The sequence below is a fragment of the Pteronotus mesoamericanus genome, unplaced genomic scaffold, assembly GCF_021234165.1.
Source record: "Pteronotus mesoamericanus isolate MK-2021 breed Mesoamerican mustached bat unplaced genomic scaffold, CSHL_Meso_final scaffold_165, whole genome shotgun sequence".
NCBI classification, from domain to species: domain Eukaryota; kingdom Metazoa; phylum Chordata; class Mammalia; order Chiroptera; family Mormoopidae; genus Pteronotus; species Pteronotus mesoamericanus.
In genome coordinates, this window is record NW_026555307.1 from 9,630,961 (window position 1) to 9,652,417 (window position 21,457).

General features: G+C 50.5%; 1 protein-coding gene across 6 annotated transcripts in view; it reads left to right on the forward strand.

Moving 5' to 3' along the window:
• Window positions 1–335: 335 nt before the first annotated feature.
• The window catches only part of RYR1 (ryanodine receptor 1), a 111,434-nt gene continuing 90,312 nt past the window's right edge, over window positions 336–21,457 (forward strand). For 3 of the 6 annotated variants that reach the window (XM_054589107.1, XM_054589110.1, XM_054589109.1), the window contains exons 1-20: window positions 336–519; window positions 4,805–4,924; window positions 5,871–5,975; window positions 6,956–7,030; window positions 7,125–7,203; window positions 7,481–7,593; window positions 7,920–8,013; window positions 9,118–9,217; window positions 9,372–9,446; window positions 9,953–10,109; window positions 10,245–10,409; window positions 12,288–12,409; window positions 12,891–13,086; window positions 16,377–16,512; window positions 16,595–16,690; window positions 16,775–16,893; window positions 17,854–17,987; window positions 18,476–18,717; window positions 19,252–19,444; window positions 20,415–20,631. In XM_054589107.1, the coding sequence (XP_054445082.1) occupies window positions 472–519; window positions 4,805–4,924; window positions 5,871–5,975; window positions 6,956–7,030; window positions 7,125–7,203; window positions 7,481–7,593; window positions 7,920–8,013; window positions 9,118–9,217; window positions 9,372–9,446; window positions 9,953–10,109; window positions 10,245–10,409; window positions 12,288–12,409; window positions 12,891–13,086; window positions 16,377–16,512; window positions 16,595–16,690; window positions 16,775–16,893; window positions 17,854–17,987; window positions 18,476–18,717; window positions 19,252–19,444; window positions 20,415–20,631 (2,586 nt within the window). In that variant the 5' untranslated portion in view covers window positions 336–471. The remainder of the gene's footprint in view (window positions 520–4,804; window positions 4,925–5,870; window positions 5,976–6,955; window positions 7,031–7,124; window positions 7,204–7,480; window positions 7,594–7,919; window positions 8,014–9,117; window positions 9,218–9,371; window positions 9,447–9,952; window positions 10,110–10,244; window positions 10,410–12,287; window positions 12,410–12,890; window positions 13,087–16,376; window positions 16,513–16,594; window positions 16,691–16,774; window positions 16,894–17,853; window positions 17,988–18,475; window positions 18,718–19,251; window positions 19,445–20,414; window positions 20,632–21,457) is intronic. The other 3 variants (XM_054589108.1, XM_054589111.1, XM_054589112.1) reach the window with 1 other exon arrangement.

Consider the following 21,457-nt stretch of genomic DNA (forward strand, 5'->3'; position numbering starts at 1 on the left):
GTCCAGCCTTTTGGAGTCTCTGGGCCACACTGGAAGAAGAAGACTTGTCTTAGGCCACACATTAAAAACACAAACAAGAAAACGGAAGAGGGGGAAAAAAGCGTTTAATTAATTAAATTTACGATTTTGTGTTGGGCCACATTTACAGCCATCCTGGGCCACACGAGCCCCAGGTTGGACACCCCGACACTCCTTCTGTGCTCCTCCCCACCCACTTTACCTCTGGCCAAGGATTGGGGTTTGTGGGCCGGACTCTGGCAAAGGGGCGTGGCCCAAAGTCCTCCTGGCCCAATGGGAACCCAGGGGCGGGGATCTCCTTCCAGCTCTGTCCAGCAGGCGGGTCCTCCTCGCAGTTCCATCTTCCTTGCGGATACCTCTGGCAACCTCAGAGGTCTCCGACCCCAGCCCACCCCCAGCCTGCCCCCTCCAGCCTGAGTCCCCCTCCTGCTATTCCCCTCAGACCTCGATATCATGGGTGACGGAGGAGAGGGCGAGGATGAGGTTCAGTTTCTGCGGACGGTGCGTACTCTGTGTTAGGGGTCTCTGGGGCTACCTCGGGTTCCTCTGAGTTCTCTCTGTCTCCGGATGTTTTCTGTCCTGATTACTGGTAGTCTCTGAGACTCAAGGTTTCTTCCTTTGTCCCTCGGGGTGACTGTCACTCTGTCTTTCTCAGTTTTGTCTCTCTTCGTCCCCACCCCCACCTTTTTTCACCACAGAGAATTTGCAGACTTTAGAACTCTTCTGATATTAGCAGTTTGTCGGGGAGAAGAGGGGCCGCTGAGGGAGCACCCCTTCCACCACCCTGGAAGCAGGCACTTGGGGAAGGTGGTTCTAATTCCTGAGCTTAATTTAGCCATCCCTCCCCGCCCCCACCCCCACCCCCGCCACCAGCCTAGCCCTAATTCTCTCCTCGTTCCAGACTCTGACCTATATAAATTCTTGGGAAGGGCGCTGGGGTGGGCTGGAAGACCCAAGTCCTTTGAACTCCGAACCCTTAAGGGTCTCTGGGAGTCCCTCAGATTCTGGGCCTTCTTTCTTTTCCGCCTTTGTTTTGGGGAGGAAGGTCAAATATGGCTGTTAATAGTTTCTAGGTGGTGTCTTTCCCTATAGATCTCTTTGGGTTGTCTCTGTCTCCCTATCTCTGTCTTTGTCTTGGTTTTTTGGCTTCAGGCCCTCTGCCTTTGGCTCTGCTTCTCTAGCTCTGTCCCCATATCTCTGATCCCTGTCTGGGGGCAGGGATGGGAATGGGAACAACAGGTGTCTCTCCCAGAATAGCCAGTTCTTCTGGGGCCTGGGCAGGGGACAGGGAGAAGATAGGGGGAGGAGATGCCCATCTCAGAGTCCTTCTCACTTTCCCCTCCCAGAAGCTCAGCTGGATGTGGGGTGTAAGTGTTAGAAGGAGATGTTCTCTCTTTTGGGCCAGGTCTGCTGACCCTGCACTAGCCCCTCCCCATCCCCTCTGGGGCCTGGGAAATGCTGACATAGCTTTCTGGCCCCAGAATAGGACCCTGGTTATATGGTCCAGTTTTCTGGGAGGGAGGAACAAACAGCTGGGGCTGGTAGTGAAGGATAGGGACAGCTGAACATTCAACCATGGGAGGAGGCCTAGCTTTACCCTAGACTTGTGTTCCAGCTCCCGCCTGTTAGAAGACACCACGGGTTGGGCCCTCCTCTCCTCTTGGGTCCTAATAAGACCGCGGCCACAGCCATCAGACCCTGAGCCACTCTATGTCAGGCCCCATGCCCAGGGCCTCGGCCTTCTGAGACATCTAATTATATCCTCACTGCCCTATCTTCTGAGGTAGTGCCCTATCTTTATCTCTCTGAGAGATTTGAGGGAAACCTGAGTGGAATCACTTGCCCAAGGTCAAGGCCAGGAAGTGTCATCTCTAGATGCCCTGGGCGCCCAGCCCTCCTGCTTTCACAAGAGGAAAACTAGGCTTAGATTTGCCAAAGTGGGCAGTGTTCGGTTCTAGAGGCTTGGCCGTGGCATCTCTTGGCCACCGACTGGGTGTGTTTACTTAAACTTTACTGAGGTTGTGTGGTGGGTTTTTTTGTTTGTTGGTTTTGGTTTTTTTAAGAGGATATTAAATAGTTTATTGGGATGCTACACAAGCTTCATTTCCATCTATAATTTTGTCTGGCACCACAATTTAATTTAGATATATTGCATAGGATGTGCCAACAATCATTAATAACCAGATAAACCCCATGACTCTGCTTGGGTGACCCTTTTAATGGTGAACTCCAGGTGACAACACAGTAACTATCAATTCAACTACACCAAAGTTCCTGAAGACAATGACCTCTGTGCCCAAGCAGGCTGTAAATACATCTCGAATGTGTGGTGATTTTTCCCTAATTTTTTAGACTTAATTCCACCAGTAAGAAATATATTTTTATATTGTAACCTGGTACCTGCACATACACACATGCATTATTATTATGTTATCTTCACCCAAGGACATGCTTATTGATTTTAGAGAGAAACATTGATAGGTTACTTCATACGTGCCCTGACGGGGGGACAAACCCAAAACCCAAGTATGTGCCCTGCCCAGGAATTGAACCAGAGATTTTCTGGTTTACAGGATGACACTCCAACCAACTGAGCCACACTGGCCAGGGCCACACATACAGTATTTAAAAATGAACTTTGTTGAGGTATGATTGACATGCAATAATTGCATCCATTTTAGGTGTCACAGTTCAATGGGTTTGATAAACTATACACAGTTATGTAACCACCATCATAATTAAGGCAGAATGCCCTTTAGCCCACGAAGTTCCTTCTTGCTCTTTGCAGCAATCACCCTGTCCATCTGCTTTATGTCACTGTAGGTTCTACTAGTCTTTCTAGTGTTTCATGTGCAATATATTTGTCTTGCTTCCTTTGCTTAGTGTAATATTTTTGATATACATCCATGTAGTATATTCATCAAAAGTTTATTTTGGTGCTGAGTGGTATTTCATTGCGTGAATATGGCACAATTTGTTCATCAGTTCATCTGCTGGTGGACATCAGGCTGCCTCCAATTCATGTTGTTATGGACAAATTAGGTACATTAACACACACACACATGCACCCATACACCTACAAGCACACGTCTATTTTTTAGCTGAAACAAGTTTCATAAAATGTAAGTAGCCCTTAGAACATGATGGGCATGTTGGTATTTTCTGTTCTTGCTCTTCTTATTTCCCTTTTTAAGCATGGTGGCCATGGACAGCCAAACTCATTTCATGTCCCTTTAATAGGTGGCAGCCTCTAGCCCTGCGCTAGCTGGGGTTTCTCAAAGCATGGCCCATGTCAGAACCTCCTGAGGGCTAGTTAATAGTCATGATTCCCTGCTCAAGCAGAGCCACTGAATCAGGGTCTGGTAATTGGGTGGGGGGATGGAGACTGGAGGAATGAGGAAGCTGCATTTCAACCAGGCCACTCCCTTTCATACTGAGACAGGAGAAAGTTAGAGGATCATTGGTGTAGTGATTAGGCCCCCTGTCTCTGGTTCACATCCAGACTTTGTCATTTGCCAGCTTCCTAACTTTGGCCAAGTGATTTTTCTTTTTCTCTCCAAGCTTCAATTTCCTATTCTGAAAAATGGGGACAGTGCTTGCTTTGGCAGCAAATATACTAAAATTAACAATGGGGCAAAAAATATGCACCATAAGGATTCAAGGAGTCTGTGTAGGTAGCTGTCTGAGCTCATCTCTTCCCACTCTCCCCTCGCTCCTGCTGGCCCCGCCATCCTGCCTCCCTTGCTCTTCTTCAACACCCTCGGGCCCCTCCAGCCACAGGTCTTCTCACAGGCTGCCCCTCCTCCCCCAGAGACAATCAGGACTGATTCCTTCTTGTCATTTGGATAAGGTTTATGGTTTGGGATAAAGTGTTAGGCTCAGCTGAAATGTCACCTCCTTGGAGAGGCTGTCACTTCATCCCCTCACTGATGTCACCCCTACTCCAAAAGCCACTCTTGCATCACCCTGGGGAATTTTTTCCATTACACTTATGACTGACATTAAAATTATGGACCTATTTGCCTATTTATTGCTCTCTTCCACAGGATGTCAGCTCCACGAGGACGGAGTCCTGTCTGCTTTATTTGCTGCTCTATTTGCAGCTTGTAGATCAGTGCCTGGCAATATGAGATGCTCAGTAGTTGTCTATCAAATGAACATAAAGTCCTGAGCATAAGGCCTAGTAGGCAGTAGTGCTTAATAATAAATGCAAGCTACATGATTCCTATGAACACACAAGTGCCAGGACGTCACTGTTAGGGGTTACAGGACAGAAAAGTCGTGGGAACTCCTGCCAACAGGTCCACGCTTCCTCCCTCCTCCCCAGATGGATAGACTGACTGAGGGCTACCTGTGTGGGTCAAAGCCCAGGACTGAAACATGTCTGTGTGATATGCTGGAAGGTCTGGAGGCTGTGTGTCCTCAGGCAGGGTACCTAAGCTCCTTGAATATGTTTCCTCAGCTACAAGATGGAATAACCACTCACTGCCTTCCTCAGAGGTTAAGAGCTGTGGTCTCCATCATTTTTGATTGAGACAGTGAGCACTTCCCACTACATTTATACTAGTTTAATACTAGTATAAATATACTAGAATAACTATTATATTCCTGTTTCATGGAGATGTTAGAAGTATGCAGAGTGTTCAGCACGGGCACCTACTTGATAAATTGCAAGGGTGGGTATCTCTTTCATGGGGACAGGGTAGGGTGAGTGGCCAGCGTATGCAGTATCTCTGGTATGCAGATGGGTGCCAGGGAGCCCTGACCACTCTGTCCTGCCCCTCAGGACGACGAGGTGGTCCTACAGTGCAGTGCCACCGTACTCAAGGAGCAGCTTAAGCTCTGTCTGGCAGCCGAGGGCTTTGGCAACCGCCTCTGCTTCCTGGAGCCCACCAGCAATGCCCAGGTTAGCATAGGAGGAAAGGCGGGGGCCAAGGGAAGAGGGAGTCTGAAGGGATACAGAGTCTGGGGTTCAAAGAAGAGTGGTCTGGAAGTCTGAAGGGGGGGTGCTGATAGGAGAGAAAATGGGGAAGACTAAGAGGAAAAGGGAACTGGGGTTCTTTGGAGGCTGGTGCCGGAGAGGGTAGAGGGTCTTTGATCCAAGGTGACAGGGCCTGGAGGGTCAGAGGGATGCTAGCAGGGAACTGAGTGGGAGGGGGTGAAGGCTGAGAGGTAGAGGGAGCCTGGGGTCTGAGGGTGAGGTAAACTCAGGGTCTGAGAGGGGAGATGACGGGGGATGAGGAGGTAAGCTGGGAAGGGAAGGGGAAATGGCATCTGATTGGTGAAAGGACTAGGGTGGCAGGGAGCCTTGGGTCCAAGGGAGAAGGTGTCTAGGGGTCTGATGTGACAGATGGGAGACTAAAGAGGGTAGTTAATGTTGCCCTCCTGTGACTTTGAAGTAGTGTTCGGTGTCCCAGGTGGGAGGCAGGAACAGGGTTGCACTGGTGACCAGGAGGTGGGACTCCCTCTGGGGTTGGAGAGATCTGGGGTGGGGTTGGCAGAGGAAGCAGAGGAGCCTCCTGGGTGTGGTGTATTTGAGGGTGGAGGCATGGGCCAAGACGTCCTCTGAGATTAGGTGGGGTGCAGGGTGCCGGAGGGGGAGAGTAGTGTGGAAGCTTCTGTGAGGTTTGGGTGGGGTTCAGATACTTGAAGGGGGGCAGCAGAGGTGTTTTCTGTGGTATTGGGGAGGAGGAGTCAGGGTGCCTGAAGCGGGTGGCAGAGGGCAGGGCTCCTTGAGAGGTTGGGATCGAGTGTGGGTCTGCAAGGGATGTGAGAATTTAGACTAAGGGGCAGGGGTTGTGCCAGGTCTTTGGGCCCTCAGGCCCTCTACTCACATCTCACCCCCCGTCCAGAATGTGCCCCCAGATCTGGCCATCTGTTGCTTTGTCCTGGAGCAGTCCCTGTCCGTCCGAGCCCTGCAGGAGATGCTGGCCAACACGGTGGAGGCCGGCGTGGAGGTGAGGCTTCCACCCAAGGCCAAGATGGGTGGCAGGGGAGGGTGGGAGGAAGCGGGCATCATTTACCATCTACTCTTCTTCCTCTCTCTGCCCCACACCCACAGGCCCTCAATTTGGATAAGTGGGTAGGTCTGGCCTTGGGTGTCACCTGTCCTTCTGACCCCAAGCTTGCCTCTTGGGCTCACATCCTGCATATGGGGCTTGGGGATCTTCCCCACCCCAGTTGTCAGGGCTGTGGAGCCCAGAACAGGCCAGTAAGGAAGGAAGGAAGGAATGAAGGAAGGAAGGAAGGAGGAGGATAGAGGCTTCTGAGCCCCTGTCCTCCCACGTACTCCTTCCTCCTCTTTTCCATCCTTTCCCTGACCTTGATCCCAGCTCTTCTCTGCATGGGACCTCTCCCCTCACCTCCCTTATCCCAAGTGTGAGTCCCCTGGGTCTGCCATGTGATCACATGGCCCATCACATGGCTCCCTCAGAGCATGGGCATGTAAGAGCTGGGATGGAAGGCCTGGTGCTGTCGAGCAAACAGGTGTCATTCCTCAAGAGTGTACATGTGGCAGCACAGGGCAGGTCTCTACAAGTGATGTTAAAATCTTTAACAACCACTAGGACTGTCCCAGCGTACACCAGCTGCAGCCCAGCCGTGACTTGACAGGTTAGAACAGGAGAGGCTGAGGTCTGTGGAACATGAGATACTGGGGTTTCCCTGAGTGTTCTTGTATCTAGAGTAGGGGTCCAGCCTCCCTGAGTGACTTTGAGACTGAGTGAACAAGACGAAGGAGACAGAATGGGCCTTGGGAACAGAAAACACCCCATCCACAGGCTTCTCAGAAACCAAGGCAGAGACTCTGCCAAGGGTCTAAGCTGAGGCTTCCTTGTATCCAGACTTGAGCATGGTATTGTATCAGAATCATATTCCTATGTGGGATAGGCTGGATGTATTGGGCGTCTGTTCTCACTCTGTGCCCCGTCCCTCACAGTCATCCCAGGGCGGGGGACACAGGACACTCCTATATGGCCATGCCATCCTGCTCCGGCATGCACACAGCGGCATGGTGAGTGCATCATCAAGGGGACACAGGTAGGGGCAGGAAGCAGGGAGGGCAGTGCTTGCCAGGAAGAGGCTGACCCCCCTGCCCATGACCCTAGTACCTGAGCTGCCTTACCACCTCCCGCTCCATGACTGACAAGCTGGCCTTCGACGTGGGACTGCAGGAGGATGCAACAGGTGCAGGAGCTGGAGAGCAGGGGGTGACAGGACAGTCTGCAGAACTATGGGGGTGGGCATGGGAATGCTCTGGTGGTGCGAATAGACACATTTGGATGGGGATATTCGGGCAAGCACGGGGGAACTGTAGGCAGAGGGTCTGAGGGCAGGAATAGGGGGCTGTGGAGCAGAGTTGGTAGCAGTAGTGGGAGTGGGTAGAAGGCTTGGGAGGCTCAGGAAGAGAAAGCCTTGGGAAGTGCATTCTGGGTAGCCATCATCCTGAGATCCTGCCCCATAGGAGAGGCCTGTTGGTGGACGATGCACCCAGCCTCCAAGCAGAGGTCCGAAGGAGAAAAGGTCCGCGTTGGGGATGACCTCATCCTCGTTAGTGTCTCCTCTGAGCGCTACCTGGTGAGCAATCCCACCTCTGTTATGGCTGCTACTGCCCCCAGGGCTGGAGGCACAGGGGTCCCCCCATCTCCTTATTACCAGTTAGTCTGATCTCTGGCCCCAACATCATGACTTCCAATTTCTACTTTCCTGAGCTTTGACATCCAATTACTGTTTTCTGATGCCCCATCTCCTGACTCCATCCTGGTTTGCTGACATATGACCTCTAATTTTCTGTCTCTCATCTGCTGGTTTCCCGGCTTCTGCCTATGGTTTTTGGCCTCGGCCTTTGGAGCTATTGTCCCCATCATCATTGTCTCTGACTACCACCTCCTGGTTGCCCCCAGCACCTGTCAACGGCCAGTGGGGAGCTCCAAGTTGACGCCTCCTTCATGCAGACACTGTGGAATATGAACCCCATCTCTTCTGGCTGTGAAGAGGGTGAGGACTCCATAATTCCAGCCCCTAAACTGAGACTCCCAACATAGATTTCCCACATTGCCCCTCAGACATGCCCTCAGACCCCAGACTATGACCCTCACACTTGAATCTCCAACTGACTCCAAATCCAGAACTCAGTATCAGACTCCCAAACACAGACCCCAAAGTGTTAGTCCCCAAAGCTCACATGCCAAACTCAGGTTCTGGAGACCAGACCCCTAAACTCAATTCCAAGCTTAGAACATCAAATTTGGAGCTAAGACTTAACCTTAAGCCTCAGACAACAAGCACAGACAGTGACCTCAGCCCCCAAACCCAGACCTCCAAGTTCAAACACTGATCCCCCAAACTAATCCCTCTAATTCAGACTCAGAACCTCAGCCAACCAACCTCAGACCTCTCCCTTTAACCTCATATCTCCAAAATCATTTCCTAGATTCAGACCCTATGCTAAGACCCCAAAGCATGGCCCCAAACTTTGACTCACACCCCAAATCCCAGAGCCCTAAGCCAGACCCAAGCTGAGACTCAAAGCACAGATCCCAAAACTCAGGCCTGAATCTCTGACCCACCAACTTCCAATAGCAAAGCTCAGATCTCTTCAAACTCAGACACCAAAGTCAGACTTCCAAACCTTAAACTTCAGACCCCAAACCTCAGCAACGAGCCCCAGAATCAAAATCACATGTAAAATTGAGACCTCCAACTTCAGAGCCAACCATTGTACCTTTACACCCAAATCCTAAGTCAATTCCTGGAATTCGGACCTCTGTATAAGAGAACATGAGACACAAACCTCTAACTCCAACCTCAAATATCCAAACTCAGACCGACAAGCCCCCTAACCTCAGCTCTGTACACCCAGACCCCCAAAGTTAGGACCCCAACCTCAGACCTTAAGTCTCATACCCAACTTCAGACCTCAAACCTAGCTTAAATCTCAGACTACACTTCATACCCTGAAGCTCAGATCTCTAACTGCAGACCCCCAATCCAGCCCCTAGTTCCCACAGGGGAGAAGTAGGTCCCCAGACTCTACTTCGGCTCCTGCACTTCTCTGGGGCTCCAGCACCACAAACATCACCTTTTCTTGCTCTTATCCAGGCTATGTAACTGGGGGCCATGTCCTCCGCCTCTTTCACGGACACATGGATGAGTGCCTGACCATTTCCCCTGCTGACAGTGATGACCAGCGCAGGTCTGGGTAGGGGACAAGAGGGCGTGGGGTCTCAGGGCAGGGGCAGGGGGGGAACACAAAAGTTGTTTGGGGGGTCTGGGGCCCTATGGGTGGAGTTAGGGATCAGATTCTGAGGGACTGGAGACTAAACCCCTGACCTCACTCTGTCCTGTGTCCCCAGACTTGTGCACTATGAGGGGGGAGCTGTGTGCACCCACGCCCGCTCCCTCTGGAGACTGGAGCCTCTGAGAATCAGGTGGGGGCATTAGGGTTGAGCTGGGGGAGGGGTTAGGAACTGGGGGTGTCTGGGAGGGAAGAGAAGGTCTTGAAGAAAGAACTGAGGAAGAGACTGAAGGGTTTTGAAGGAAGATCAAGGGAGCCCAAGAGAGCCATGAAGTCCTCGGGGTCCTAGACTCCTGGAGGAGAAGGAGGTCTTGGGGAATGGTGTGAGGCTCTGAGAGAGAGACTGGGGGGTCCTGAGTGAAAATGTGGGAGGTGAAAGGGGATAAAATGATGGGTCTGGGAAAACTGGGGGTACTAGAGATACCTGGGGAGCCCAGAAGAAGCTGTGGGGGCCGGAGAGAGGATTAAGGTTCCTGAGCAAGGACTGGGTGTCCTAAAAAAGAGGTAAGGAAGGTTTGGGGCACCCTGGAAGAGGGCTCGTGGTTTGAGGAGGTTTGGACTAAGACTCAAACCCTCCCATGTGGTGTCCATGGGAGGGCTGGGGGGACCCTATTACCCCCTTGCCTTCACCCTCCACAGCTGGAGTGGGAGCCACCTGCGCTGGGGCCAGCCGCTTCGCATCCGCCACGTCACCACGGGACGGTACCTGGCACTCACTGAGGACCAGGGTCTGGTGATGGTTGATGCCAGCAAGGCGCACACCAAGGCCACCTCCTTCTGCTTCCGCATCTCCAAGGTTGGCGGGGTCAGGGTGCCCTCTGTCACCTGGAACCCCAAATCCTCCCTCAACCCCGACACTGCTCTCTCTCATTCGGGTCCCTTCATTAACTGCACAGCAGAAAAGGCTGACCTCTGTCCCCTGCCCCTGCAGGAGAAGCTGGATGTGGCCCCCAAGAGGGACGTGGAAGGCATGGGCCCCCCTGAGATCAAGTATGGGGAGTCACTGTGTTTTGTGCAGCATGTGGCGTCAGGCCTGTGGATCACCTATGCTGCCCCAGACCCTAAGGCCCTGCGGCTCGGCGTGCTCAAGAAGAAGGTGGGCACCTGGAGGGGGACTGTGGGGTGCTCATGCTTGAGACTTCAGGAGTTTGAGGATGGGATTGAGAGAAATTGACAGGCTGAGAAACAGATTGAGAAATATAGGGAGAAAGGAAGAGGAATATATATATATATATGGTAAATATATATGAGAATAAGAGAGGGAGAAATACAGAGACAGCATAAGTCAGAGACAAAAATATGGAGAAAGAAAAATAGGGAAAGAGAGAGACAGGGAGTCAGAGATGGGGAAGATGGAGAGTGACGAGCAGACTGAGAATAACATTTGACAAATTAATGGGTACCCAGGTTGTTTTGGATGTATTTGTGGAAAAACAGGCCAGCTACAGAAACCTGTTCCCTGCTCTCCCAGTGCTCAGAAATAAACTGCCTTTAACAAAGTACGTAGTTTTAACTGAAGAGTGGAAAGCTACTTTTGACAGAGGGAAGAACATGCACAAAGACCCCGAGGTTGGAATGAGGTTGTTTTGTTGCAATAACAGAAAGAAAATCCAGTTTGGCTGGAGTAGAATGAGAGTGGGGTGAGTAGAGGAGCGAGATGAGGACAGAGAGGGGATGCCTTTACCTTGCAGGAGATGGGGACACGGAGTGTTTTGAGCAGGCCAGAGAGGTGGCCTGATTCACAAGGTTCCTTAGATGCTTTCAGGAATAGACTGTATGTGTGGGGGAGGGAGGTGTGGCGCAGGGTGGCAGGGAGGCAGAGCTGGAGCAGAATGACCAGAGAAGAGATTGCTGAGAGGGTATAGGTGGTAGATGACAGAGGACAAAACCAGGGTGGGGATTGTGGAATGGGGAAACATAGTGGATTCTGGTTGTATTTTGAGGATGGAGCCAATAGGATTTTCTGACAGATTGAGCATCAGGGTGGGAAAGGTAGGGCCTGAGGATGATGCAATGGTTTTTACCCTGAGCAACTGAAAGGATGGGAGTGCCATTAACCAAGTTGGGGACAGTCCAGTGTCAGCTCAGGCCCTGAGTGGTGTAACTCAGTGGGTTGGGCATCATCCTGCAAACCAAAAGGTTGCTGGTTTGATTCCCAGTCAGAGCACATGCCTGTGTTGTGGACCAGGGACCCTGTTGGAGGCATGTAAGAGGCAACCAGTTGATGTTTTTCTCACACATCAATGTTTCTCTCCCTCTCTTTCTCCCTCCCTTCCCCTCTCTCTAAAAATAAATAAGTAAATAAAATATTTAAAGTGTCAGCTCAGGAGGACAAGGATCTAAACTTTTACCCCCAAAGTCTATAACAGATTGAATGAGTGGGAAGACTAGGGAGGCACCTGTTTGCAAAGAACAAAACAAACAAACAAACAAACAAACAAGGCTTGTAGTTGGAAACATGAGCAGAAGATGAAATTTACTGCCATGGGACTATGATGAGGCCCTGGGGAGGTCAGCTCAGGGGAAAGCCAGCAGTGTGATGGCCTCACTCACAGAGGTTGTCAGGCATTCTGTCCGAGACATGTTGAGTTTGGGGTGCTGCTGCAGTGCTCTGATGGCGGAATGTTAAGTCATTAATAGATACAAGTGGAGAGGGTCTGGTCTGGAGATAGACAAGAGAGAGACGGAGAGAGGCAGGGAAAATGAGACAAAAGTATGCAATAGAGATGAGAGACAGATAAGGAGAGAGACAGAGACAAAGATGGACAGACAGAAACAAAGAAGGACAGATACAGAGAAAGAGAGACAGAGATAAAGGGGGAAAGGGCACAGAATGAAAGACAGAGTCAGGTAAAGACAGATAGCAGGCGGCAGGGTATTGATTGGCAGAGAGATTTGGTGGAGGAAGAATGCAGCTTTGGGGCTAATGTCTGGGGAGCATGACCCCCTCCTGACTCTGTCCCTCCACTGCCAGGCCATGCTGCATCAGGAAGGCCACATGGATGATGCACTGTCACTGACCCGCTGCCAGCAGGAGGAGTCCCAGGCTGCCCGCATGATCTACAGCACTGCTGGCCTATACACCCAGTTCATCAAGTGAGCAATCTGCCCACTCTGCCCCCGGTGCCAGGCCACACCTTGATCCCCATGCTCCTGGAGTTCAGGCACCTGAATCCATTAATCTCTACCTCTGACGGTCACAGCCCAGCTAACATACACATGACCACTAACCTCTCAACTCTTGACCTTCATACTTGACCCCTAATCTGACCTCACATCCCTGATCTCTACCTTTCATACACCTGACACCCAGACGCTTGACCCCAGATCTCCCCAGTCCTGACTCCCGCTTCCACTACCCCGGTGCCTACACAGGGCATGAGTCCTAGTTCCAGCTCTGCCTTTGGCCATGTGTGACCTTAGGTCAGTGCCCTTGTTGCTCTGCGTCTCAGTCTTCCCCTCTGTTCAGTAAGTGTGTCTGTGGGACTCCTGCGGGAACAAGGGGTGGATCTCGCGAGCGTCTCACCGGCAGCCAGCGCGCTCCGGCCCCCGGGTGACAAGTGCGCCATCCCCACAGGGGCCTGGACAGCTTCAGCGGGAAGCCGCGGGGTTCGGGGCCGCCGGCTGGCACAGCGCTGCCCATCGAGGGCGTCATCCTCAGCCTGCAGGACCTCATCGGCTACTTCGAGCCGCCCTCCGAGGAACTGCAGCATGAGGAGAAGCAGAGCAAGCTGCGCAGCCTGCGCAACCGCCAGAGCCTCTTCCAAGAGGAGGTGAGGCCGCGCCGGGGAAGGGCAGGGTCTGGGTCGCAGCGGGGGGGACTGAGGAGGGTGGAGATGTAGAGGCCTGCGATCGGGCGGAGCCAGTTGAGGGGAACGGGAAGGACCGGCGCTTGAGTCTACCCGCAGGGCGGCAGGTCGCAGGCACAGGCAAGGGGTTGGGGCCTCGCGGGGGATCCGGATAGCATTGGTGGGCGGAGCCCTGAGGGGCGGGGCATGCGAGTGAGAGGGAACCCGAGAGGTAAGTGGGGCCGGCCTTCTTCCCTTACCTGGGTGGGATGAGGGCCGGGTCGTTGGTGAAGCTCTGGAAGGAAGACAGGACCAGAGAAGTCAGGATGAGCGCCAAGAAGCTGCCGGGCTCAGGGGCGGTGTCTGTGGGGGTGCGACCTGCGGGATGGGAGGACAGAACCAGAGTGGGGCATGGTGGTGGAGGCAGGGTCAGAGGTGGGTCTCTGGGAGACTGGGAGGGCAGTGTGGGGAGGGACCTCAGCTGGGGCCCGGAGCTAGGAGTTTGTGTGTTATGAGAGCACGAAGGGAGGAGATGTGGGGTCTAAGTGGGAAGGGCAGAGAGGAGTTGGAGGAGGGGGCTGGACAAAGGTCGCAGGTCTGATGTCTCCAAGGCGATGGGGGTTGCGTGGTCATTCAAAGGCTTCCAACTTGGTCCCCTGCCTCTCCAGGGCTCCCAGTCTGATGGGGGAGGCAGACCTAGAAAGGATATTTAGGGACAATAACAAAACTCACTTATGGAGTGGAGTTAGTGTATACAAAGTTCTTAGAACAGTGCCAGTACATAATAGATGCTACATAAGTATTAGTGGTTATTATTACCTTGAATTTAGTCCTTACTATGTATTAAGAGCGCTATGTACATGACATCCTCTGATGGCCCCCATGGGGGATTGTAATTCCCATATTACAGGTGGGTCACTGAAGCTCAACAAATATGTTAGGGGATATGGCTGTCAACAAAACAGACAAAAATTCCTATCTTTATGGAGTTGACATGGTGGGGGATAGGTGATAGATAAAATGAGAAAATTATATGGTATAGATGATAATTGATAAGGAGAAAAATAAAGCAGGGGAGCAGTATGGGGTGCTGGGAGTGTTGCAGTTTAAAATAGAATGCTCAAGGAGGGTGACCTGAATGAAGGGCAGGGGCAATGTGCACACCTGGGGGAGGAATAAAGAGAAGAAAGAGCCCTGGCTAGTGTGGCTCAGTGGATTGAGTGCTGGCCTGGGAACCAAAGGGTCACTGGGTTTGATTCCTAGTCAGGGCACATGCTTGGGTTGCCGGCCAGGTCCCCAGTAGGGGACAAGCGAGAGGCAACCACATGCCGATGTTTCCCTTTCTTCCTCCCTTCCTCTCTCTCTCAAAATAAGTAGATAAAATCTTTAAAAAAAAAAGAGAGAGAAAGAAAAAGAAGAGGAAGACAGAGAAGAAAGCAAGTGACCAGCTAGGCCATGAGGTGGGAGTGTGCTTGGCAAGTTCTAGAATAACGAGGAGGAGTCAAGGGCAGTGGAAGCAGGGCAAGAGTGGGTGGAAATGGGGGAAGAGAGGTGACAAGGGCCAGGCCATGATGAAGACTTTGGCTTTGGGAACCATAAGAGGGTCAATTCTTCTAAATTTACAAATAGTTAGTGGCAGAGCCAGTCTATGTGACTCCAGTCTGGCTATGCAACAATGTGCTGACTTTCTTCCTAGTGATATGGGACCCAGAATATAGATTCGGTTATCATAGCAACACTATTTGTCACAGACTAAAACTAGGAACAGTCCAAATGTCCACCACCACTAGGTTGGATCCATAAATGTGTCATATTTGTTAAATGGATATGAATATACTCAGCAATGAAAAGGAACAAACTATAGCCAGATTCAACAATATTCTTGAATCTTAAACTGTAATATTGAGCAAAAGAATCCGTGTACAGAAGAATACTTGCTGTATATCCCAAGTTCAAATACAGGCAAAAGTCAATTAGAAAATTAAGGTAAGGATTTTCATACAAGTCAGGATGACAGTTTACCCCTAGCAGAGAGGGCTGTGTAATCAGAAAAAGCATGCAGGCACCTCCTGGGTGTCGGGCAATGTTCTCTTTCTTGACCTGGATCATGGTTCCATAGGTGCTTTCCCCTCCCCCCCACATAGGTATTCTTGATATTGGTTTGGTAAACCATATAATTTGATCTTTATTATCCACAGATTCTGTGTTTGCAATTTGCCTACTTGCTGAAATTTATTTGGGTAACACCCAAATCAATACTAGGGCACATTTGTGGCCATGTGCAGAGTGGCAGAAAATTTGAGCCATCTGATGCACATGGCACAGGTTGTCAGCTTGAGGTTGAACAAGGTGACACTCTGCTTTCTTATTTCAGCTCTTACATTGTAAATAAGTGTCCTTTCTGTTGCATATTTGGTGCTACATTTTTTTTGCATTTTTGTGCTTTTTGTTGATTTTGCTGTTTAAAATGGCCCCCTAAGTGTAGCGTTGAAGTGCTATCTAATGTTTCTAAGCACAAGAAATCTGTGAGGTGCCTTGCTGAGAAAATACGTGTGTTAGATAAGCTTCATTCAGGTATGAGTTATACTGCTGTTGGCTGTGAATTTAATGCTAATGAATCAACAGTATATATTAAATCAATGTCTTTAAACAGAAATGCAAATAAAACAAGAGTTTGCATTGACTGATTGATGACATTATGATTGTCACCAGACACTCAGGAACTGCCTGTGTTTCCCCTGGGAGTCATGGTTCAAGATTCACTTACTCAGTGTTCATGGGGACTTGACTTTACAGAACCTAAACATTATGAGTAACAATGGACTGTATATAGTTTATGTGCTTCTCTGTTTGTGTGTTATAATTCACAATAAAAAAGACAAAAGACTAAAATGTAAAAAAAAAAGAAGGAAAAACAAAAAAAATTTCTGATGATCGCTGTGGAGAGTGAACTGAGCCAACTGAGACCAGGAGTGGGGTGCTTGGAAGTGGAAAGGATGGAAAGAAAACTGTGGGAAAGAAAAGCACAAATTCTGTCCTGATGTTAATAAGGCTGTATTATGTTGGGGACAGAGGCACAGAGGAGGACTGATCTGCAGAGCCTAGGAGAGAAGGGTGATAGAAGTGAAGGGGGACATGGAGCTAATGGTGCTGGTTTAAATCTGGGAACTCACAGTCACTAGCTGTCAAAGGAATATAAATTAGTAAATCCAAGAAAGACAAGGAAGGGAAGGCCTGGAATTCCTGTGGTGACCCTCTTGTTTTCTCTGCCTCAGGGGATGCTCTCCCTGGTCCTGAATTGCATTGACCGCCTAAATGTCTACACCACCGCTGCTCACTTCGCTGAATTCGCAGGGGAGGAGGCTGCCGAGTCCTGGAAAGAGATTGTAAACCTGCTCTATGAACTCCTGGGTAAAGAGGCCCAGTCCTGACTTCCCTTAGAGCTCACCAGGTGTCCGGTACTGTTGGGTCTAACCCATCTCTCCACCCTCAGCTTCTCTGATCCGTGGCAATCGTACCAACTGTGCCCTCTTCTCCACCAACTTGGACTGGTTAGTCAGCAAGCTGGATCGTCTGGAGGCCTCATCTGGTAGGAGATCCCACAGGAGAGGACAGGGGCTTGGGGGAGGGGAAGGTCACAGCCAACTCACCTCTTACTCTGCTAACCTTTCAGGAATCCTGGAGGTGCTATACTGTGTACTGATTGAGAGTCCGGAGGTTTTGAACATTATCCAAGAGAACCACATCAAGTCCATCATCTCCCTCCTAGACAAGCATGGGAGGAACCACAAGGTTTGCTCCTCACCCCTACCTTTTCATCCCTGTAACTCTGAAACCTGACCCAACTACCTCAGAACTTTCCACCCCCCTCACCCACCTCCCCCATCTTATCTCTTACCTGGACTCCTCTCCCATATACTTCCACCTTAACACAAGGTCTCTAACTCATGGTTCTTAAATAAATTCTGGCCATAGATGGTCTTCGGTAGATCTCTGAAATTTTTTCTTTTAATTTCCTGTAATTTTCCAATTGAATAGTCTTTGGTGGGGTACATATACACTCTCCACTTTGCCGCAGGTACAGCCAGTTCCCACTGCATTATTTCTAACCACTTCACAGATTCACATTATCCACCTGGCTCCGGGAGACACTAGTTTGCAATTCCTGCTGATCTCAAATCTCATCCTGACCCCTGTGCTCTCACACTGATCTGATCCTTTCACTCTTCCCCCAGCCTCTTACCTCTAACCTCTTACTTCACTCTCTAATTTCTTTTTTTTTAAAGATTTTATTTATGTACTTTTTAGAGAGAGAGGAAGAGAGAGAGAAAGAGAGGGAGAAAAACATCAATGTGCAAGAGATACATCAGTTGGTTGCCTCTTGCACGCCCCCAGCTGGAGAACCTGGGCCACAGCCCAGGCATGCACCGTGATTGGGAATCTAACCTGAATCAGCCTTTTGGTTTGCAGGCTGGCGCTCAATCCACTGGGCCACACCAGCCAGGGCAGTCTCTCATTTCTTACATTGTTGGTGCTTTATCCCAACTCATATGGCCCCTACCCTCTCTCCCGATCTTTCTCTTTGACCTTTGATTGTTCTTTATGATCTGTGACCTCCCACTTTCTCCACCTTCTCTGTCCCCATCTCCTGTCCTGACACACCATTCTTTACTTCTGGCTTCCCACCCATGGCCTCCCCAATGGATCTCCGCCTGGGGCTCTTGCATCCTGACCTCTAACCTTGACCTCCAGGTGCTGGATGTGCTGTGTTCCCTGTGTGTGTGTAACGGCGTGGCTGTGCGCTCCAACCAAGATCTCATTACCGAAAACTTGCTCCCTGGTCGTGAGCTTCTGCTGCAGACAAACCTCATCAACTATGTCACCAGGTCTGATCCCTAACACCTGACCCTAGCCTGACCTCCCCCTGACTCAGACTCCACACCATGTAGGTGCTCCTTCCTCCATCTCCTACCCTGGACCTAACACCTGATCCTCACAGATATCTACTCTTGCCCCAGCCCACTTGGCTCCCCACTCTTGTCTTCTCTCCCTGTTCCATTTCTGCCTCTGTCTGTTCCTTTATCTTACTCTCTGTTTCTGTATCTCTCTATTTCTCCTCCATGTCTTCCCTCTGTCTCTCCCATCTTTCTCTTTTCTATCTGTCTTTAGTGTCTCTTTATCTGTCTCTGTCTCTGCTTTTTCTCCCTTTGCATCTATTTCTTACCCTCTACCTTCATGTTTCTGCCTCTTTGTTTTTCCTATGTATACATCTCTGTCTGTCTGTTTTTCTCTCTCTCCCCCTCCTCACTTGCAGTAACCTGGTCTCCTCTCCACCTCTCCCTCACCCCCTTCTCTTGTCCTGTTTCTCCTGCAGCATCCGCCCCAACATCTTTGTGGGCCGAGCAGAGGGCTCCACACAGTACAGCAAATGGTACTTTGAGGTGATGGTGGATGAAGTGATTCCATTCCTGACAGCTCAGGCCACCCACCTGCGGGTGGGCTGGGCCCTCACTGAGGGCTACAGCCCCTACCCTGGAGGTGGTGAGGGCTGGGGCGGCAACGGGGTTGGTGACGACCTCTACTCCTACGGCTTTGATGGGCTGCATCTCTGGACAGGTATCCATCTGAACCCTTCCAGGGGATGGCCAACCCTGACCGTTGATCCCAGAGTTTCCAATACTCTCACCACACATCTTAAGCTTCTTGGGATCCTGACCCCCAAAACAGGCCAACTTTTGATCCCTTACTCCTCATTTATCAAGACCCTGGAGCTTCCAGAATCCTGTCCCTAACATGTTTCTTCATAGCCTCCAGAACTCTGACCCCAGAGGATGTATGTATGACCTGTGACCCTAGAGATTACCCCCAAAACTGCCCAGATTATTACGACCTCTGATCTTTGAATTATGACCCCAAAGGGCCCAGAAACCTAACTCCAAACAGGCTTTAATTTCTGACCCCACAGGCCTCAGGGGAGCCTTGACCTCTAGCCCTGTTCCAGAGCTACAGGACCCTCTGTGGGAACACTTGACCTTAGGTTTCCTGGATCCAAACCCCATAGGATCCTCTTATATTTGCCCCTTGTCTCTTGAGATCATTGGTCCGATAGGACCTCTAACTTCTGACCCCTCCCTGGTGATCCTGGTGCAGGACACGTGGCACGGCCAGTGACTTCCCCAGGGCAACACCTCCTGGCTGCAGAGGACGTGGTCAGCTGCTGCCTGGACCTCAGCGTTCCATCTATCTCCTTCCGCATCAATGGCTGCCCTGTGCAGGGCGTCTTCGAGGCTTTCAATCTCAATGGACTCTTCTTCCCTGTCGTCAGCTTCTCAGCTGGTGTCAAGTAAGGAATTACTCCTGCCCCCTTGCCAGTCCCCAGACCTGGGACTATCCTGAGACAGCTTCCCCAAGCACTCCATAGCCTCCTATGAGGCCAGGAACCAGCAGAACCCACTCAGTACTGACTAGTCAGATGCCTATGTGAAGGTCCCAGTGACTTCTACATGACCCCAGATACTTTCAGTGTTCTCCCAATGACATCAGCTTCTCCCCAATGTTATGTTATTCCAGTGACCTCCAAGTGCCCTTGAAACTTCACACTGACCCTCTAAAACCTGCAGACTCTCCTGGTGACCTCTTAAATTAGCTCATACTGTCCCAATGACTCTATGCTATTCCAGTGACCTTCAAATGACTTCAGAATATGACAGTGGTCTTCTAATGACCCCCAAACTTCCCAATAACCCGCCATGATCTTGGACTATCCTAATGGCTCCATGCTTTTAAAAACTCCTCAGTGACTCCGGCATCTTTCAATGATACAATTTCCCGCTGACCCCTCAGAGACCCCAGATATTTCAAAGACCCCTCAATAGCTCAGTCTTTTCTCGATGACCCCCAAACTCTGCAAAGGACTTTCCAATCACTATTCAGTGGCAATTATGGTTATCTCATAATTACATCTTATCCTCAGTGACTCCCAAATGACTTTCTTGGTCTCCTCAAAACCTTCCAATATCCCCAAATGCTCTTTTGACCCAGCTCCTCCAAAGGACCTTCTTGTGACCTTACTCTCCAATGACCCCACACTTTCCTTATTTAATTTTCCAATGATTCCCATTGACCTCAGACATTCTTTTTGACCTTATAATATCCTTTCTGACTCCTAAATGATGTTCATTATCCTATGACTGCCCAGTGACCTCAGGTCTCCTCAGAACCTTCCACCAGTCCCAAGATTGCTCTCTTACCCACACTGAGCATAGACTCTCCCCTCTAAACTGCTCCACCATTGATCTCACTCTCCCATCCAGGGTGCGGTTCCTCCTTGGTGGCCGACATGGCGAATTCAAGTTCCTCCCCCCACCTGGCTATGCCCCATGCCATGAGGCTGTGTTGCCTCGAGAGCGACTCCATCTGGGACCCATCAAGGAATATCGGCGGGAGGGCCCCCGGGGGCCCCACCTGGTGGGCCCAAGCCGCTGCCTCTCACACACAGATTTTGTGCCCTGTCCTGTGGACACTGTTCAGGTAGTGCCTGCCCTGTGGGGGTTTCCTGGTGATGCAAACTCCCTTAAGAGTCAGAGCGGTGGGAAGTTGAGCTGAAAGTTGCAAACCCTGTTGTTTAACAGAGGGAAACTGAAGCAGGGAGGAGGCAAAGGACTGTCTCAAGGCAGACACTCAGTTTCAGGGAGTCCTCACTGTAGCCCACTAAGGAAAGGATATTATTACCCCAATTTACAGTTGAGTAAAGTGAGGCCCAGACAACTAAAGCACCCTGTGCAAGTCACACAACTATGAACCCAAGCAGTGTGATTCCAAAGCTTGTGCTATTACCCACTACAATTTGTTGGATGCCTCTTTTATTCCAGGCTACTCCCACTCCTCTTACCCCAATCTGAACTCCCTACCTTCCCTCCAAGCATGTCCCTATAGGAGGGGATTTAAGCCATGTTCAAGAGACTGACAATAAGGGTTTGATTTTCAGTATGTCACCATGGGCATGTGGCTTTACCTCTCCATACCTCAGTTTCCTTATCTGAGAAAAGGAGATAACAATAGAACCTACCTCATAGCATTGTTGTGAAGATCAGATAAATTAATATATGCAAAATGCATAGCAGAGTCCTGAATAAATAATAAGTACTCACTATAGTTCCTGTTAGTAGCAGTAGTAGTAATATTATTTCAGTGATGAACTTGTCATGCCCCTCTAGCTAGGCCAGAGCCCTGGGCCTCCTCCTTGATGTCTCCCTCACCCACCCCCCAGCCTGTCAGTCAGTTTCATGGGCTGTCCACTCAGCCTCCTGGACAGTCCTCCACACCTCTCCTCTCCTCCCCCTGGCCCACCCTGGTC